Source organism: Phocoena sinus, chromosome X (genome assembly GCF_008692025.1).
Source record: "Phocoena sinus isolate mPhoSin1 chromosome X, mPhoSin1.pri, whole genome shotgun sequence".
In the NCBI taxonomy this organism is placed as follows: Eukaryota; Metazoa; Chordata; class Mammalia; order Artiodactyla; family Phocoenidae; genus Phocoena; species Phocoena sinus.
The window spans coordinates 89,051,409-89,072,080 of record NC_045784.1 but is presented as its reverse complement, the minus strand read 5'-3'; the positions used below and the strand labels follow the sequence as shown (position 1 = coordinate 89,072,080).

The 20,672-nt window shown below is 38.2% G+C and overlaps 1 protein-coding gene across 1 annotated transcript in view; it reads right to left on the bottom strand.

Annotated features, from left to right (window-relative positions):
* Nucleotides 1-17,899, bottom strand: part of IL1RAPL2 (interleukin 1 receptor accessory protein like 2) — a 1,092,642-nt gene extending 1,074,743 nt beyond the window's left edge. Inside the window, exon 1 of the mRNA XM_032620989.1 lies at nt 17,799-17,899. Coding sequence (XP_032476880.1) covers nt 17,799-17,880 — 82 coding nt within the window. The 5' untranslated portion in view covers nt 17,881-17,899. The remainder of the gene's footprint in view (nt 1-17,798) is intronic.
* Between the last annotated feature and the right edge of the window lie 2,773 nt (nt 17,900-20,672).

Here is a 20,672-nt window from a genome sequence, read left to right as displayed (position 1 = left end):
TTGCAGAAAATGACTTTGGCTATTCATTTACACAGCGTTTTCTTGAGGCTCTTTGTAATTCCATGCCACATGGATGGTATGTTCTCCTAGGAAAAATAAAACAGAAGCAATTGGCCTGCCCTCTCCCAGCCTACAAGTCTTACTTGCTCTCCCAGGCTCTCTGTCCTTAGCTAGTTCATACCATGTGAGTCAGGAATAAGTCAAGTCACTGAGCATTTTGAGGAGATTGAGCTGAAGTGAGTGGTGTTTATACATAGAAATCTCATTAGAAACTAAAGTCTATGTGAATGTGGGCTCTGTGGATGAGGATGGAGCTGCAGAGAGCCCTGATAACCATAGTAAATCCTCCTTGTCAAAAAGGCAGAACTGAGGGTAGGCAGGCTGTGCTCTGGCCACAATCCCAAACTCTGGGAGGTGGAATACTTAGTAACTCAAAGTTGCCCAACTTTCTGCTTCAGTCACCATACTCCACAAGTCTGCTAGGTTGTCAGCAATTCATAAGCATTTATTCAGTCACCTAATAAACATTTGTAAGTCAACTATTATGCGCAAGGCAGTCTTGTAGATACAGATAATTCAAAGAAACAATTCTTGCTTTTGGGAAGTTCACACGTGTGGTGGAACAGACAGGCGTACAAATAACTAAATCTGAGTATGACCATTTCAAGTATAGAGGTTTAAAAACTGCTACAGGAGAATAGAAAAAGGACAATTAATTCTGCCTGTAAGAGGTGGGTGGGTGGAGGCAATCCAGGGAAACCGTCACAGAGAAAATGACATTTGGAATGGCTCTTCAAAGATGAGTAGGATTATCAAAAGGCAGAGAAGGTGTGAAGTAATTTACAAGTGAAGAAAAGCATAAGAGCAAATGCTCAGAATGGGAAAGTGAACAGTGTTTTTTTTTAAATGAAAAAAAAATAGACAAATTCATAATCATAATTGGTGTTTCAAGACTTCTCTCCCAATGGTTGATAGAGTAAGTAGACAAAAATTAAGATTATAGAAAACTTGAAATATCTCAACCAATTCTTCCACCCAGGGTGGTTTGTGCATGGAGGGGCATGTGACCTATTTAATTACTGAATAAATAAATGAATTAAAGAATAAACTAAGTAGGATCTTGTATACCATGGATTGTATGCCACAAGGCACATAAACTTTATCTTGTATGCAGTAGGGAGCCAAAGGAGTTTTATTTCATAAGAGAAAGACATGATCATATCTATAATTAAAAGCAAACAAACTAGTAAAAACACCATCTGCAAGTTATTATGGAAAATGGGCGAGTGTAGAAGGGACTGGAAGCCAAAGACAGGAAGACCAGGTAGGAGGCTTGTACAGTGTTTAGGAGAAAAATAATGAAAGGCTGAACTAGGTCAGTGGCAGGAAGGTTGCAGAGGAGTGAGGTAGATTTGGAAGATATTTTAGAAGTAGAATTAGTAGAATTTGACAATTACTGACTATGAAAATTATGAAAGACCTAGAGAGAGCACCATATATTCTGGCTCAGAAACATCATAATGCCATTTTAACCAAGATAGGGTACACAGGTGGAAAGGTGGAATTTAAAAGGTGGAGATTAAAATTTCAGTTTTGAAGAAATTGGAGTTCAGAGTACCTGTGGGACAACCAAGTAAACACATCTAGCAGGAAAGTAGTGCATGTAACCAGGAAGAGACATAAAGACTAGACTGCTAAATCCAGAAGCCTAAAAAGGTCTGGAGTTCTTATCCCTGGTTGCAAATTAGAATCACCACAAAGTTAAAATAAACAAAAAATACTACTGATGCCCGGACTGCACTCCAGCCTAAATAAATCAGTATCTCTGGGGGTGAGACCTGTATAAGAATATGTTTTAAAAGCTCCCCAGGTAATTCTAATAAGCAGCCAGTGTTGAGAAGCACTGAGTGGACAGTTCATAACAAGGGAGCAGAAACTCAGGGAAAGTATATAGTGGTATTTAAAAGGAACATTAAGGGAAAATGCTGGCAAAACCCACAACTTTTTAGGGGTAGTCAAAGGAAAACAAGGTAATGATGGAGGCTGAAAAAGAGTAGCAAGAAAGATATGGTAAAACCCAGGATAAAGTGGTGTCACTTGAGCAAAAGGAGAAGAGAGTGTCAAAAAGGCAGGCATGTCCAATAGCATCAAATGCTCAACAGTGTCCCAATGTACCAGCCAAGGTTGGTTTAAAGATGAACTAGCCATTGCCTATTAAAGAACGAGGTAGTTCTAACTAAAGGCGAGAGGGAGAGACAGGTCACAAAAGTTGTGAATCTTTTGGATACTGTTCAGCTTTGATGAGGGCTAGATGTCTAAGAAAGAAGCAAGGAATTCTTTTTTTCTCACATCTTTATTGGAGTATAAATGCTTTACAATGTTGTGTTAGTTTCTGCTGTATAATAAAGTGAATCAGGTATATGGTATACATATATCCCCATATCCCCTCCTTCTTGAGCTTGCCTCCCACCCTCCCCATCCCACCCCTCTAGGTTGTCACAAAGCTTCGATGTGATCTCCTTGTGCTATGCAGCAGCTTCCCACTAGCCATCCATTTTACATTTGGGAGTGTATATACGTCAATGCTACTCTCTCACTTCATCCCAGAGAAGCAAGGATGTTAAAATCTGAGTGGCTAGGGGGAATGCCAAAGGTAGAACCTGCCAGTCCCATAACTTTTCCCTGCCTTAAGCCTCTGAACACCTAACTGAAAAGGAGTAACTAGAGCTAGGCTTCATAGTCACCTTCTTTGGGAAAAATAGAAAGATCTATAGGTAGTTCTGTAATAATCTGAGTAGCTCTCACAAACTAGATGATCGTGCGGGACAAAGGGGAAGGGGCTAGGGGAGGGTGCTTAGTGCATGTGTGCAAACATTAGCCCAATCACAGCACAGTGACTGGAAAAGTCGTTACTCCTTGTCATGTCAGACTCTGAAGACAGCCACAGGATCTTAAAACACTACTTCAGAGCTATAGAAGGAATGTATTACAGTGCCACCTGCTGGTAATACTAAGACCAGAAACAGGTTCCTTTTTTTAAAAAAAAATCATTAATTCCCTGAGGCTGAAGATTAAAGAATAAACTTCATTCTGATTTATAATTAAAGGTAATGGTCTATTCAGTAATTTCTTTTATTCAAAAGACATTTTCAGAATTGAAAATAAATCTTGGATTGAACCTTCCTATCATAGCAAATGGAAAGCATGGGAACAGAAACACTAGAAGTCTAAGAAGGTCCCACCAACCTTGCCCCATGTCTTCCAATATGAGGCACCTCAACTCACATTTCCTTTCTAGACTCTCAATATATTTCCTATAAATTTAAAATTGGATATATAGTCAAGACACCATCTGTCTAGCTACTTGTTTCTGCCCAAATATGTCTCCTCAACTACTTGAATCTTATACTATCCTCCAGGCAATCTGGGCTACTGAGTACTCAAAAATAGCATCCATTTTAGGCATCCATACATTTGCACCTGCTGTTCTCTCTGCTATGACTATCGCCCCCATCACTATTCCCAACCCAGTCTTCAAAGTCAATGTCAAAAGACACCTCTTTCATGAAGCCTTCCCTTATCACCCTCACCCCCAGCTGGGAATAATATCTTCTTCATAGGAACTGTATCTGTACCTCTTTTATTACACTTATTATTTTATACCATTTACAAGAGTTGTAAACAGGACATATCTGTGGTAGAGTGAAAAGACCATGAACTTTGGAATAAGTCCATTGTCCTAAACCTGGATTTGCCATTTAATTGTTGGGGACCTCAGGTAAACGTAACTTCCCTAAGCTTCAGTCTCCCTGTCTATAAAATGAAGATAATGGTGCCCATACAAAAGGGCAGCATGGCAGAGGATTTAAGAGAAGGACTCAAGAGCCAGAGGAACCTGGGTTTAATTCCTGGCTGTGCCCCTTACTAGCTATATAAAAGTGGTCAAATTATTTAGCTGCTCTAAGCCTCAGTTTCCCAATCTGGAAAACGAGACAATATGGGACCTACCTACCTACATACCTCAGTATCTTTGCATGAGGAGACAATGTATACAAAGTGCCTGGCATATAATAGCACTCATTGCATGTTGGTTTCTCCCTTCCCCTATGATTTACTGAATTCCTTGGGAACAAAGCACATGCCGCATCCATTTCCGATCACTTAAATGTTGGCACCTGCCCAGCACAGGAGCTTTAACACAGTCTGCTTGTATTTTGGTAAGTTAATAAATGCCACATTTCTATAACATTCTTTAGCAGAATTTAGTTCCAGGCAACCACTGTCTCATTTCTCTACAAAGCAGTGATGCCAAATATATGTCACCCATCTCAAAGGTTTAATGGGTGTCTCTTGAAACCATGTGTTTCTTGTCTGTAGCCATTTAGGGAGAGCACATTTACAAAACAGCTCTCCTAAGTCATACCCGAAGAAGGACGGCCTGACTCTACTTAGCCTGGGGCAAGGTCATTTAATTTCAAGGCACTTCCTTTAGAGAACAGTTCTGATGCAATCGTTGCAAAACAATGTGCTTCTCTATGACAGTTTCAGATAAATATTTGGAAGCAAAAATAGGGCAAGAATCAGAATATGAACAAAAGTTTAAACTTGCATATTCAGTATTCCTCTAATGGACCAGAGGTTTCCTACATATTTTAAGAAATCTCTGGATGCCAACTTTCCCCAAGGACCAAACTACAATAGGCATTAATGGTATACTTTTGCAGAACACGTACTTCATTTAGGGCAAATTACACCTGTAGAAGTCAACAGAGCCAAAAGGGATGCATTTTAGCCTGACATGCCCATGAGTTGGGTTATGATAAAACTAACCTAGGGCTTCCCTGGTGGCGCAGTGGTTGAGAGTCCGCCTGCTGATGCAGGGGACACGGGTTCGTGCCCCGGTCCGGGAACATCCCACATGCCGCAGAGCGGCTGGGCCCACGAGCCATGGCCGCTGAGCCTGTGCGTCCGGAGCCTGTGCTCCGCAACGGGAGAGGCCACAACAGTGAGAGGCCCATGTACCACAAAAAAACAAAACAAAAAAAAAAACAAAAAAACTAACCTAGTAGAAATTACAGGCACTCAAAGGTTCTCTCCACTCTGGCAAATACAATATCCTTTCACTCCAAAACAACGGAGTAGAAAGGAGCCCATTCACTGCAGTTCTTGGCTGTTCTTATGGATGGGCTAAATCCCAACATCAAAATTATTTATTCTTATTTTCTTCTCATTCTTCCCCCATATGGACAGTGATAAATCCAACATGATACCAAGCTTGGTAACTTCTGTATTTGGATGATGCTACAGGGCTGGACAAGATCCCCACATGGAATTGCTTTCCAGCTTTTAAATTCATTAAATATTTTAATTAGCTTAATTATCCACACATTTTCATTTAAAGAGGACCGGTTTCATAAAGGACTTGAATATTTCAATCACATCAGATGTTGTTGATGTTACACAGCAACCAAAATAATGAACTTAGGTCCTAACTCACATTCTCTCCTCTTCCTCTGCCATCCTTTGTTGCCTAACTTAATGGAATTGCCAGAGATTTTTCCATATGAACTGCTCTGCTGCTGATTTTAATCTCTCTCTCTCTCTCACAGACACACAGACACAGACACACAGACACACACACACACACACACACACACACACACACACATTGATAAGGGTCTTTAAATCCAAGAAACATACTCATCACAGCCAACATGGGGATTTTAGTAAACAATAAGATGTTTTTCATTTGGACTTAGATTAGCAAAAATTCTGTAATTGACAATACACAGTTAATAAATGTGTAATGAGAAAAGAACTGATATACTGTCGGTGGAAATATAGATTTGGTACACTGACATTGATGGGCAACTTTTAGCATCTTTCAAAATTTTAAATAAAAAATTTATCCAATATTTCCACTTCTGAAGATCTCTCCTACAAAATCATTTTCTCTTCTAGTGCACTAAGATCTATATAGTAGGATGATCCTCCCAGCATTGTTTTGGAATAGCAAAAACCTAGAGATAAAACCTTAACCTCCATAGATAGTGCACAGGTTTAAATTTATAACAAATCCACACAATGGAAAACTGCACGGTATTTAAATTTTTGAGTTAAATATGTATTGCCAAGGATTAGAGGTTCTAGGTATAAATATCACAAATATGTGACAAATCAAGTTGGAGAACAGCATATGCAGTATGAGTCTAAGTTGGAAAAATACATGATTTAGGCTATATACATATATACCCAAAGAAACTATCTGGAAGAAACTATATGAAATGTAATGATTACTTATATCTGGGAATAAAATTATAAGAGAGTCTTCTATTTTGATATTGCTTGAACTTTTATAAGCATAATATACTATTGTACTAAGAAAAATATCAAAACAATTCCACTACTTGATTTCCAAGACACAGTAAATTAAAAAAACAAGGACCAAAAAAGTAGTCATATTTTGCTACATTTTAAGTATGAAACAAGGAGAAATAAAAAACATTGGTTTATGAAAGAAAGGAAGGAAATACCAGAAGCTAAAGAAATTACTTACAAATAGTGGTGTGTGTGACCAAGTGGAAGAAATGGGTATAGGAATTAGATTTCTTTCACTTATTCCTTTTTCTATAACTCTGAATTTTCAGTAATGTAAATGTTCTATGTATTCAAAAATAAAATTTAATCAAAAAGGATAAAGCTAATTGGGTACAGACACAAATTACTTTATATATTGAATTAACATAATCACAGAGAAAATTAATTAATTCAAGTAATTTTTGAACATAACACTGACTATACAGATTCAGGAGGATAACTTCCAAGGACAAAAATATTTGTAAAATATCTTGTACTTTATTTAGTAGGTTTGTTGTTGGTAGTAGTTTTGGTGTGGTAGTTCTGAAATCATTTTGTATGAACTAAAGATAAAATAATTAAGTATGTATTAATACATCAGTGTTGATGGGAATGAGGGTTCCCACTGTCGGAAAAGGAGATAAAAATATGGAATGGGTAAAGGTGAGGAAGAACCCTGTCATATTGGATTTGAATGTATCAGAATTAAATCACAATTTTTAAAAATGATTTCTAAATACCATTTTCCACTGAAAGAAATCAGGAAAATGGATAATTCCAGAGCTGGGGCAGAGAAAGTAGGAACGTAACCCTGGCACACCCTTATGACAAAAAGCAAGGAAGTGCTGAAAGAATGATGCAGTATCAGAAGGTAACAGGAAAACTTCCACTTTAGGCTATGATGATATAAACTGGAACTAGACTAGCTTTATCCACAGGAAGCAATGATAAAAGTGGACAAAATATATGAAGAAACTGTTTTCAGACCATGCAAGACTGATCTCAAAGAAAAGAAGAACTCACGTGGTAAGGTCCACAATCAAACCAACTCTCCAACTGGAGACAAATCCCCAACAATGGCTCAGTGAACTGAACTCCTAACAGCTCAGGAGTCCTGCTGAAGCTACAGAGATCAGGAAAGCTACAGTGGCTGGAACCTTAACTAAAAGAGGAGAGTTCACTGAGGGAAGACTATAAAATCTATATGGGGGTTCTCTCTGAATCTTTGGCTGAAGATTGCACTGAACAAGCACAGGGCATGACTGCCAGTCTTTTCATCAGACTGTGACCACCACAGGGTTAATAATAAAAGTGAAACTAGAGGACAAATACTGCTGGGGAGTACCTTGTTAACATCTGAGCATTCAGCTAAGATTCCAGAAGAGTCCTGCTTTAGGAGAAAGAACTATGTCACAGAATATGGCCTACTCTACACCTTCCCCAACAAAGCCTAAAGTCAAGTCTTAATAAGACCCAGAGGAGAGCGAACAGAGCCCACATTTCAGCAAAGCTGGAACTCCTGGCTTGGGGTCTCTCCCTTCTGCTGTCATGGAGCTACCACAGAGCCCCAGGGGAGGGCAGCCTCACTGCACTGCCAACTCTGGAGGGGCCCCACCAGCGAAGCTGTGACCATCCTGGGGACCGTGAACCAACCATGTGGCTGACAGGGTCTTGGTGCTCTGGCCTGGCGTCAGGTCTGAGCCTCTGAGGTGGGAGAGCTGAGTTCAGGACAATGGACCACGAGAGACCTCCTGGCACCACATAATATCAAACGGCAAGATCTCTCCCAGATATCTCTGTCTAAACACTAAGACCCAGCCCCACCCAATGGCCAGCAAGCTCCAGTGCTGGATACCCTATGCCAAACAATTAACAAGACAGGAACACAAACCCACCCATTAGCAGAGAGGCTGCCTTAAATCATACTAAGTTCATAGACACTCCAAAACACACAACCGACGCAGTCCTGCCCACCAGAAAGACAAGGTACAGCCCCACCCACCAGAACACAGGCACCAGTCTCCTCCACCAGGAGCCTACAGGAGCCACTGAACCAACCTCACCCATCAAAAATAATGGGAACTAATGAACCTGCAACCTGCACAAAGGATACCCCAAAAGAAGTAAGTTAAACAAAATGAGAAGACAGAGAAATATGAAGCAGATGAAGGAGCAAGATAAAAACTCACCACACCAAACAAATGAACAGGAAACAGGCAGTCTACCTGAAAAAGAATTCAGAGTAATGACAGTAAAGATGATCCAAAATCTTGGAAATGCAATGGAGAAAATAAAAGAAAAGTTTAACAAGGACCTAGAAGAACTAATGAGCAAACAAACAATGATGAACAACACAATAAGTGAAATTAAAAACACTCTAGAAGGAATCAATAGCAGAATAACTAAGGCAGAAGAACGGATAACTGACCTGGAAGATAAAATAGGGGAAATAACTGCCACAGAGCAGAATAAAGAGAAAAGAATGAAAAGAAATGAGGACAGTCTCAGAAACCTCTGGGAAAATATTAAACACATGAACATTCGAATTATAGGGGTCCCAGAAGAAGAAGAAGAGGAAAAAAAAGGGTCTGAGAAAATATTTGAAGAGATTACAGTTGAAAACTTCTCTAACATGGAAAAGGAAATAGTCAATCAACTCCAGGAAGCACAGAGAGTCCCATGAAGGATAAATCCAAGAAGAAATATGCCAAAACACATATTAATCAAACTATCAAAAATTAAATACAAAGAAAATATATTAAAAGCAGCAAGGGAAAACAAAGAGCATACAAGGGAATCCCCATAAGGTTAACAGCTGATCTTTCAGCAGAAATTCTCCAAGCCAGAAAGGAGTGGCAGGACATATTTAAAGTGATGAAAGGGAAAAACCTACAATCAAGATAACTCTACCCCACAAGGATCTCATTCAGATTTGACAGAGAAATTAAAACAGAAATTTACAGACAAGCAAAAGTTAAGAGAATTCAGCATCACCAAACCAGCTTTACAACAAATGCTAAAGAAAGTTCTCCAGGCAGGAAACACAAGAGGAGGAAAAGACCTACCAAAACAAACACAAAACAATTAAGAAAATGGTAAGAGGAACATTCAAAGCGATCATTACCTTAAATGTAAATGGATTAAATGCTCCAACCAAAAGACATAGACTGCCTGAATGGATACAAAAACAAGACCCGTATATATGAGGTCTACAAGAGACCCACTTCAGACCTAGGGACACATACAGACTGAAAGTGAGGGGATGGAAAAAGATATTCCATGAAAATGGAAAGCAAAAGAAAGTTGGAGTAGCATTTCTCATATCAGACAAAATAGACTTTAAAAAATATTACAGGAGACAATGAAGGACACTACATAATGATCAAGGGATCACTCCAAGAAGAAGATATAACAATTGTAAATATTTATGCACCCAAAATAGGAGCACCTCAATACATAAGGCAAATGCAAACAGCCATAAAAGGGGAAATTGACATTTACACAATCAGAGTAAGGGACTTTAACACCCCACTGTCACTAATGGACAGATCATTCAAAATGAAAATAAATAAAGAAACACAAGCTTTAAAAGACACAGTAGATCAGATAGACATAATTGATATTTATAGGACATTCCATCCAAAAACAACAGAATACACTAAGTGCTCATGGAACATTCTCCAGGATAGATCATATCTTGGGTAACAAATCAACACCTGGTAAATTTAAGAATACTGAAATTGTATCAAGTATATTTTCCACAAGGTTATGAGACTAGATATCGATTACAGGAAAAAAAACTGTAAAATATTCAAACACATGGAGGCTAAACAATATGCTACTAAATAACCAAGAGATCACTGAAGAAATCAAAGAGGAAATCAAAAAACACCTAGAAACAAATGACAATGAAAACACGACAACCCAAAACCTATGAGATGCAGCAAAAGCAGTTCTAAGAGGGAACTTAATAGCAATACAATCCTACCTCAAGAAACAAGAAACAGCTCAAATAAAAATCTAAATTTACACCTAAAGCAATTAGAGAAAGAAGAAGAAGAACAACAGCAACAAAACAAAGTTAGCAGAAGGAAAGACATCATAAAGATCAGATCAGAAATAAGAGAAAAAGAAATGAAGGAAACAACAGAAAAGATCAATAATACTAAAAGCCAGTTCTCTGAGAAGATAAACAAAATTGATAAACCATTAGCCAGACTCATCAACAAAAAAGGGAGAAGACTCAAATCGGTAGAAGTAGAAATGAAAAAGGAGAAGTAACAACTGACCCTGCAGAAATACGAAGGATCATGAGAAATTACTACAAGCAACTCTATGCCAATAAAATGGACAAACTGGAAGAAATGGACAAATTCTTAGAAATGCACAAACTGCTGAGACTGAACCAGGAAGAAGTAGAAAATATGAACAGACCAATCACAAGCACTGAAATGGAAACTGTGATTAAAAATCTTTCAACAAACAAAAGCCCAGGACCAGATGGATTCACAGAAAAATTCTACCAAATTTTTGGAGAAGAGCTAACACCTATCCTTCTCAAACTCTTCCAAAATATAGCAGAAGGAGGAACACTCCCAAATTCATTCTACAAGGCCACCATCCCCCAACACCAAAATCAGAGAAAGATGTCACAAAAAAAGAAAACTACAGGCCGACATCACTGAAGAACATAGATGCAAAAATCCTCAACAAAATACTAGCAAACAGAATCCAACAGCACATTAGAATGATCATACACCATGATAAAGTGGGGTTTATTCCAGGTATGCAAGGATTCTTCAATATACACAAATCAATCAATGTGATACACCATATTAACAAACTGAAGTAGAAAAACCATATGGTCAACTCAAAACATGCACAAAAAGCTTTCAACAAAATTCAACACCATTTATGATAAAAACTCTCCAGAAAGAAGGCATAGAGGGAGCCTACCTCAACATAATAAAGGCCATATAAGACAAACCCACAGCCAACATCATTCTCAATGGTCAGAAACTGAAACCATTTCCTCTAAAATCAGGAACAAGACAAGGTTGCCCCCTCTCACCACTAGTATTCAACATAGTTTTGGAAGTTTTAGCCACAGTAATCAGGGAGGAAAAAGAAATAAAAGGAATCCAAATCAGAAAAGAGGAAGTAAAATTGTCACTGTTTGCAGATAACATGATACTATACATAGAGAATCCTAAAGATGCTACCAGAAAACTACTAGAGCTAATCAATGAATTTGGTAAAGTAACAGGATACAAAATTAATGCACAGAAATCTCTTGCTTTCCTATACACTAACAACGAAAAAATCAGAAAGAAAAATTAAGGAAACACTCCTATTTACCATCACAACAAAAAGAATAAAATACCTAGGAATAAACCTATCTAAGGAGACAAACACCTGTATGCAGAAAAGTATAAGACACTGATGAAAGAAATTAAAGATGATACCAATAGATAGAGAGATATACCATATTCTTGAACTGGAAGAATCAACATTGTGAAAATGACTATACTACCCAAGGCTATCTACAGTTTCAGTGCAATCCCTATCAAACCACCAATGGCATTTTTCACAGAATTGGAACAAAAAATTTCACAATTTGCATGGAAACACAAAAGACCCCAGATAGCCAAAGCAATCCTGACAAAGAAAAACGGAGCTGCAGGAATCAGGCTCCCTGACTTCAGACTATACTACAAAGCTACAGTAATCAAGACAGTGTGGTACTGGCATTAAAACAGAAATATAGACCAATGGTACAGGATAGAAAGCCCAGATATAAACCCACTCACATATGGTCACCTAATTTACTACAAAGGAGGCAAGCACATACAATGGAGAAAAGACAGTCTCTTCAATAAGTGGTGCTGGGAAAATTGGATAGCTACATGTAAAAGAATGAAATTAGAACACTCCCTAACACCATACACACAAATAAACTCAAAACGGATTAAAGACCAAAATTAAGTCCAGACACTGTAAAACTCTTAGAGGAAATCATAGGCAGAACTCTCTATGACATAAGTCACGGCAAGATCCTTTTCGACTCACCTCCTAGAGTAACAGAAATAAAAACAAAAATAAACAAATGGGACCTAATGAAACTTCAAAACTTTTGCAAAGCAAAGGAAACTATAAACAAGACAAAAAGACAACCCTCAGAATGGGAGAAAATATTTGCAAATGAAGCCTGACAAAGGATTAATCTCCAAAATATACAAACAGCACATGCACTCAATGTCAAAAAACAAACAACCCAATCAAAAAATGGGCAGAAGACCTAAATAGACATTTCTCCAAAGAAGACATACAGATGGCCAAGAGGCACATGAAAAGATGCTCAGCATCACTAATTATTAGAGAAATGCAAATCAAAACTATAACGAGGTATCACTTCACACCCATCAGAATGGCCATCATCAAAATATCTACAAGCAATAAATGCGGGTGTGGAGGAAAGGGAACCCTCTTACACTGTTGGTGGGAATGTAAATTGATACAGCCACCTTGGAGAACAGTATGGAGGTTCCTTAGAAACTAAAAATAGAACTACCATATGACCCACTAATCCCACTACTGGGCATATACCCTGAGAAAACCATAATTGAAAAGGGGACATGTACCACGATGTTCATTGCAGCACTATTTACAATAGCCAGGACATGGAAGCAACCTAAGTGTCCATCGACAGATGAATGGATAAAGAAGATGTGGCACACATATGCAATGGAATATTACTCAGCCATAAAAAGAAACAAAATTGAGTTACTTGTAGTGAGGTGGATGGACCTAGAGTCTGTCATACAGAGTGAAGTAAGTCAGAAAGAGAAAAACAAATACCATATGCTAACACATACATGTGGATTCTAAAAAAAAATAGTCGTTCTGATGAAGCTAGGGGCAAGACAAGAATAAAGATGTAGATGTAGAGAATGGACTTGAGGACTCGGGGAGGGGGAACGGTAAGCTGGGACGAAGTGAGAGAGTAGCGTTGACATATATACACTATCAAATGTAAAACAGATAGCTAGTGCGAAGAAACTGCATAGCACAGGGAGATTATCTCAATTCCTTGTGATGACCTAGAGGGGTGGGATTAGGGATGGCAGGAGGGAGATGCAAGAGGGAGGGGATATGGGGGTATATGTATACATATAGCTGATTCACTTTGTTATACAGCAGAAACTAACACAACATTGTAAAGCAATTATACTCCAATAAAGATGTCAAAAAAAAGATCCACAGGGGAGAAAAAGATTAGAGACTGAGTCCCACCAAGTTATAGATGATCAGGACATACCTTGGGTTTTCCATTGATCTACTCTGACAAAGCATACAACTAAGCACCAAAAGTTCAAGATTAGTAATTGAACTGCTACTAGAACAAACACCAATACCCTTTAGAGGAACATAACAGAATTCAATATCTCTACAACATAGTACCTACAAATTCCATTACTCAATAAAAAACACTTGAAATGGGAAAAAAGAAGTAACCCTCACCAAGTCAATCCAAAATGTATCTAAGATTACCCACTGTGTGCCAGCAGGATTTTGCATCCTCTTGACCACCAGGGACTATATTTTTCTAGCTGATTAAGATATCTTGTTAGCTCTGAAAATTTTTCTTCAAATACCAGATCACTGAAAAGTTGTTTTATTATGGTCATCCTCCAGAGGTACTGGCTGCAAGGTGACCAAATTTGGGTTCAGAATTTAACATACCCTCTCATCTAATTGGTCATCCTATTCCTTTCCCTTCTAATAAGAAGATCCAGGCTAGGAGAGCTGAATTCCAATAATTGCCTAATACAGCTCACATTTTCCTGCAGCAGCAGCAGTACCAGCAAAAGCAAGAAAAAAGTAAAGTGGACAGGTTAATGCCCCCCCCAAATTTAGTCCATGTATACCCTAGAGACATAATTTTTCAGGTTAGACAACATAGTTAAATAGAAGTCCTTGTGTGATCTCTCCTTGAGAGTTATTTCCCCACCCATCCTATTAAAAATTAATTTTAGATAATTAGAAGTCCTCTACAGGCTGTTTCTGCCATTAGCCTTTGTCAAAATATTAGCCAATTCCCTGCCATAAAGACTGACACCTTTAAGTAAAGCAAACCTACTTCTCATAGAGTAGACTTTCTAAATGACCTTATCTATTTAGTCCTAACTTTAGATAATGCCAGTGCTGAAGGACCTCATGCATTTTCTGTGAGGAGGATAACAAGCACACACTTTGCCAATCAGCTATAATCCTTAAAACTAGATGCTGTGAATTTTAGTATGTTCTAATGTAACCAAGCCCTAGATGCAATCTCAGAGCCATCTTTGCTGTTTCCCGATCCAGGGTTGATGATTGGGCTTACCTAATGTGCATGGGCATTACCTTAAAGAATAACCTTGCTGTAGCTTCTAAAAATTGCATAGCACCCAAAACCAGGAGGTCTGTTTCAATATGTGCCCAGAGTAGATTTTTTAAAAAAAAGTCTTGAGTCTTATTATTTTCCCTGATTGGCAAGTACAGAAAAAGAAACTTCCATCACTTCGTCCTCTGTCTTGTGCATAAGGTGGTACTTGGCATAAATATTTGTAGGGATCTTAGTGAAAAGGGTTCCTGTCTATAATGAACTGCACAGAAATCATTACACCTGGTGTCACATCTGGCACTAAACAGTTATATATGTTAATGAGCAAAGGACATTTTTTGACTTGAAGGAAAGAAAGGAGGGGAGAAAAATAAAATTTCTAAGTTCCATTGGCTATTCCACGAACAACTATGCAAGTTTAATCCAGATCTCTTTAACTGGCAAAGGCCAAAGGACCTCACAGACTGTATGAAACAAAATTTTGTACTCCAGATTTGCCAGAGTAATTTGCCAACTCAAATAGGACCATCATAATGAGAGTGCAAATAATTATTTTTCCTACATAAAACAGTAATATTAAGAGGATTGTAGGGGCTAGGATGGGGGTTATGATGAAAGTGGCGAAATAAGGCAAGAGTGAAAACAACTGCTCCAAAGGACCCCCATCTTCATCAGCTATGTGCAACTTAATGTGTCTTTTATCCATTCCATGCTTGGTTTTATTTCTGTATTTTGAAGTAAAAAACAAACACTACACACACAGACATGCACAAACCAACATCAACCTATTAGTCTTCCCTTTCTATTCCATATACAATGTAAATAGAAGGAGGAAGGCATAAGAGAAAAGACCAACTGTATTCAAACCATCTCCACTGTCCAGACCTGTACAAAAAGGTTTGTTCCAATATTACAATTGCTATATGTCCTAGGAGGTAGCTGAGGGTAAACAGATGGGGAAGAGGAGACTGAAACAATTCAAATACATTCACTCTAAGGGGAATATCTTTTGGGGTAATGTTTCTTTTTTTTTTTTTACATCTTTACTGGAGTATAATTGCTTTACAATGGTGTGTTAGTTTCTGCTTTATAACCAAGTGAATCAGTTATACATATACATATGTTCCCGTATCTCTTCCCTCTTGTGTCTCCCTCCCTCCCACCCTCCCTATCCCACCCCTCTGGGTGGTCACAAAGCACCGAGCTGATCTCCCTGTGCTATGTGGCTGCTTCCCACTAGCTATTTATTTTACATTTGGTAGTGTATATATGTCCATGCCACTCTCTCACTTTGTCACAGCTTTCTTTAATAAAGCTCACTGCAGATATGACACCACTTGCCTACACTGAGAAGACAAAGCTAAGAACCTGTAATAAGCCACAAACAGTCTCACACTTGATAAGAATAAAGGGGCAGAGCATTAAAATGTTGATCTTTAAAGGGCATCTGCACATCAATGATAACTACATCTCTGTGTGTGTGTGTGTGTGTGTGTATTTTTTTAACAGCATCCCTCCTCATAAATAATAAGGAAACCATGAAAACAAGACAGCATACGCAGGTAGCAACTTGTTTTTGTTTTTCAGATTGGATTTTACTTGAACTAAGCTATCATAATACAGATGGCTTTTTAAATTCTCAATTCATTTTTTTTGCTTTCAGATTCTGCTATAGACATTATAACATAACCAAGTGAGGAAAATGGGATCCAATCCAACAGGCTACATCGCTAGTAAGTAATATCTCCAAGTATTTTATTTCAGCAATAATCAATCTGAGCCAAGATTGAAAGTGAAAATGTGACTTCAAAAGTAAGGCAAGGAAAGACAGCCACGTAAAATAGGCCAAGCTGGAGATATTATACGTAAAATGTTACACACAAATACAGCGGAAAGAGAGTCACAATATACAAAAACGTGTTAAAGACATTCATAAGTATTTAATGGGGGAGAAAAAGCCAATATAGTCCCCTACCTTTACCATTCAAGAATCCTTTGGACTTGAGTAGTGTTACTCTACTTTAATAACCTGTGACCCACTTCTGTGAAAGATTTATTAATATACTATCAATTGAAGAACAATACTATTCTTTAGCAATTTCAATTATCAAGTATTCTCACCTTAGAAAACAAACATTAACCAAACTCCAAGCTCCAGCCAGTATTTATTGCTTTGAAAAACAGGCATGTACTTTATTGCCTGGGTTTTAGACTTAATGAGAAATTAAAGAGCATACATTTAATTCTAGGAAGTAACTGAATTAGAAGCCAGCAGAAAGTCCCATCCACAGTCTTTTGTTTTCATATACCAATACATTCCTCAACGTCTTACTGGAATGATTACAGACAGAAAATCAATTCTTAAAATCTCATGCATGATTTGTAATTATAGCTAAAATGTATAATCAACGCTGAAAGACATATATATCCAAGTGTTATTAAACAATGATTAAGCTTTGATTGGGATATCTACTGGCTACAGCTAATCTCTTAGTACAATCATGGCTGCCTACCAGACCACCGTGTTCTAGGAATAGATATTTATTCTCAAGAAATTCCTCTTCAGGCAATTAGCTAATATTTCCAAACTTGGAAGGTTTAAACCTCTGCCTGTTCGGGATTTGGTACAAATGTGAGGATGTGAGGAACTAAAGGTCACTTATATTTGTCAAAAACTTTCATTTAAACTGTAATGCTGCATACGCAATTAGGAGGCAAAGAATATATACTTTTAAAGGTTTCCTGTCTTCTCATTTGCAAATGTTTGCTCCCAGGTGTATATGCACTAGCAAATGTAACCAACCCTAAGAAGGCCCTTAACATTTTATTGTCCACTGATAGTATACTGCCACTGAAGTTGAACAAAATTCCACTGGTTTCCCAGAATTTTGTCAGGGGTAGGCTAAAATCTCATTTTTACTTTGGCTACTTTCCAACATAGCTGGATTACAAGTGCTTCTGTTTAAAGGTACTTGTAGTTAAAGATACAGATGCTCTCTAAATGGTCACAAAAAGCATATATTTTTGACCAAATCATGAGAAGTTGCCAGCAACTTACCAGAATTTCTCTTTGACACCATCTTCAAATTTGTGCTGACTACAGAACACACCACAAGGGCCAAAAGAAATGGTGGCTTCATTGTTCACTTTCCTTGGCAGCTGAAAAGTCAAAAAAGGATATGAAGTTTGAATCACAGATCTTGGCCTCAACAAAGCAGCAGCTATAATTTCACATACCTTGAAGACACATTACAGAAACAATGACATTTTGGTGATTTCTGGCTTTATTTTTATGCAAATGGAAGAAAATATGAAAGTTCACAAGAGCATCATGTCAAAGTTCCCTGCTCAGAACTTTCAATGGTTTCCCACTGGATTTAGAGCAAAATCTGAACCCCCTCCATTAGACTTTCATGGGCCTGCAGGTAGGGCCTCTGCTGCCTCTTTGATCTTATTCCACAGCACTTTCCTCCTTGTTGGCTATGCTCCATCCACTATGGACATTGTATTTGTCCTTGGAACATGCCTTAGTCATTTCCTCCTCATGGCCTTTGCATTAGGTCTTCCTGCTGGAATACTCCCCCCCATTCTTCACTCACATTCATTAACATCCTATAGGTTTCAGTCCCACAAAAAGGCCTTTCCTGACTACCCAATCTTAAAGTCTCACTCTGTCATTCACTAGCTCACTTCCTTGCTTGTTTTATTCATAAGACTGATCAGCACTTACAGTTATTGTGTTTATGTGACAGGAAGAGTTTTTACTCAACTTTGACATTGATGTTTTAAAATCAGCAGCACCGAACCTTAAATAATTGGACTGAAACTGTTCTGAAATGAAAAATAACTGAGGAAAGTATGGAACTGAACTGAGATATTGTTAAGAACCCCCCAAAAGGGAACAGAATTGACTAAAGCACGATCATCGGTAGGCATTTGGGGAAAAAACAAAAACGTTTTTAAGTGTTTATTCCATTGAGTTAAGACTTTTCAGTAAATTGGTTCCTATATGAGGGCTCATTTAGAATCCTTTACAAATCAGAATATAAGCACCACAGAGGTACACTGGGTACATCATAAACCCAAGATAGAAAAATAGCAAAGGGGACCATGAGGGTGAAACCACAGAGATCCCTGAAATAATGGATGGAAGCAAACCTGAATGGAAAGACAAAAACAAGCTCTGGATAACATTTAAAGATCCAGAATTCCATATAATGATTTGTCTTCTGAATAATTGGTTTGTACCTAAATGTGCAGAACCTTACCCAGAATGTAAGAGTAACAGGATGATATCAAGTGTTGGGTGGGATCCTCTTTTCCCAGAATTGACCAAAAGATCCACCTGATATCCTAAATTCAGAAAAATTCATGTTTGGGTGAGGCCACAAGTTCAACTATTCAGTGCAGCTAGTTCCTTATCATACTGCCCACTCCCACCACCACCACCAATTCCATCAATAAACAGAGGTCTGGGAAGGAAGAGGAGGTCTTTTGATAACAAAGACAGGCTTTGCTTTCCCAGTTGTCATGCTGGACTTCCCTTGTACCACTGAAACAGGAATAAAGAACCCTGGGGAGAGATGGTATGCTGGATGTTTCCAGATGACCAGGGGGCCAGGACTAATCCCTAACCATCCCCAACATACACCAAATTTCCGGGTCCCAAGAAGCATGGAAGTTAGATTTGGCATATTACCAACGATCCATCGTAGATTGGGTAAACAGATGATTCTTGTCATAGGCTTTGCAACATGGGGCAAAATGAGTACACCTGAGAGGAAAGTGGTATGATGCTACCAGCTAAACCTGAGGGAAGATGTAATCAAATCTTTCCAGGGACTTCCAATGTCCAGAGGAGATGCCTGGAGGAGAATCTCATCATCAGGCCTGCTGTAACTACTACCTGTTTATACAGCACATACAGACAGCTAAATGAGAAGTTATGACCAACCAAGGAGAAGACACCGTCAATCACAAGCATTTCTTTTTCCTCTCCCTCTTCTCCAGTCACACCTATCCCAATGCAACACCAAAGGAGAAGGTACAGAGGAAAGACGAGGAAGAAGGGAAAATATGTGAAAACCTACCACGCACCCTCCAAATTCCTATCCATGAGAGCCCCATGTCTCCTCTGTTTGAAAAAAAAAAAAAAAAAAAAAAAGGAAGATACAATATTTGAATCAGATAGGATTTTAAAGTCTTTAAAATCAGAAGTCTTTAAAATCAGAACAAAACTCAGTAAACATCTGAAAAATGATAGAATCAAACTGAAATGTTTATCACTGTCCCTGACTCCTAGTGGAAAAAGGAAGTACAGTAGAGCACATGAAGTAGCAATTAGGAAAAATAGTACCACACCATGTTTATACTTCAATGAGTTGAAACACTTAATAAATCAGTTACATTTATTAGCTTGGTTGTTTTTAACCACTCCTTGACTACTAACATGTAAGCTTCATGAGGGCAGTCACTTAGTCATTAGCTGTTATATTCTCAGCATCTATCATAGAGCTGGACATATAATAGGTTATCAGTAAATATTTTAATGAATGAAAGGGGAATATCAATGTAGATAACAACATATCAAGGGTTCAAGTAACACAAATAAATTGCAGCTTTCAGTGGTTTTCTTCCCAAGTTACCCATTTATTTGAAATAGAATCTCTCTTATCTAATATATGATTATCCAAATCTGAGATGGGCCCCATCTCCTGCTGTAGCAGACTCTGTTGGTACCCTATCCATATCCTCTTGGGCCTCCCAAAAGTCATCTGCACAGAAGTCTTCCTGTGTTTCTTTGCCAGAGGTGCTTCTCTATCTGAAAAAGCAGCTTGAATAGCATAGGAGGCTGATTGGAAGTTCCAGGTTGTTAACACACCGTGAGTGATTCTCATTCAATGATATGGGAGGTGGTGAATAAATACCCCAG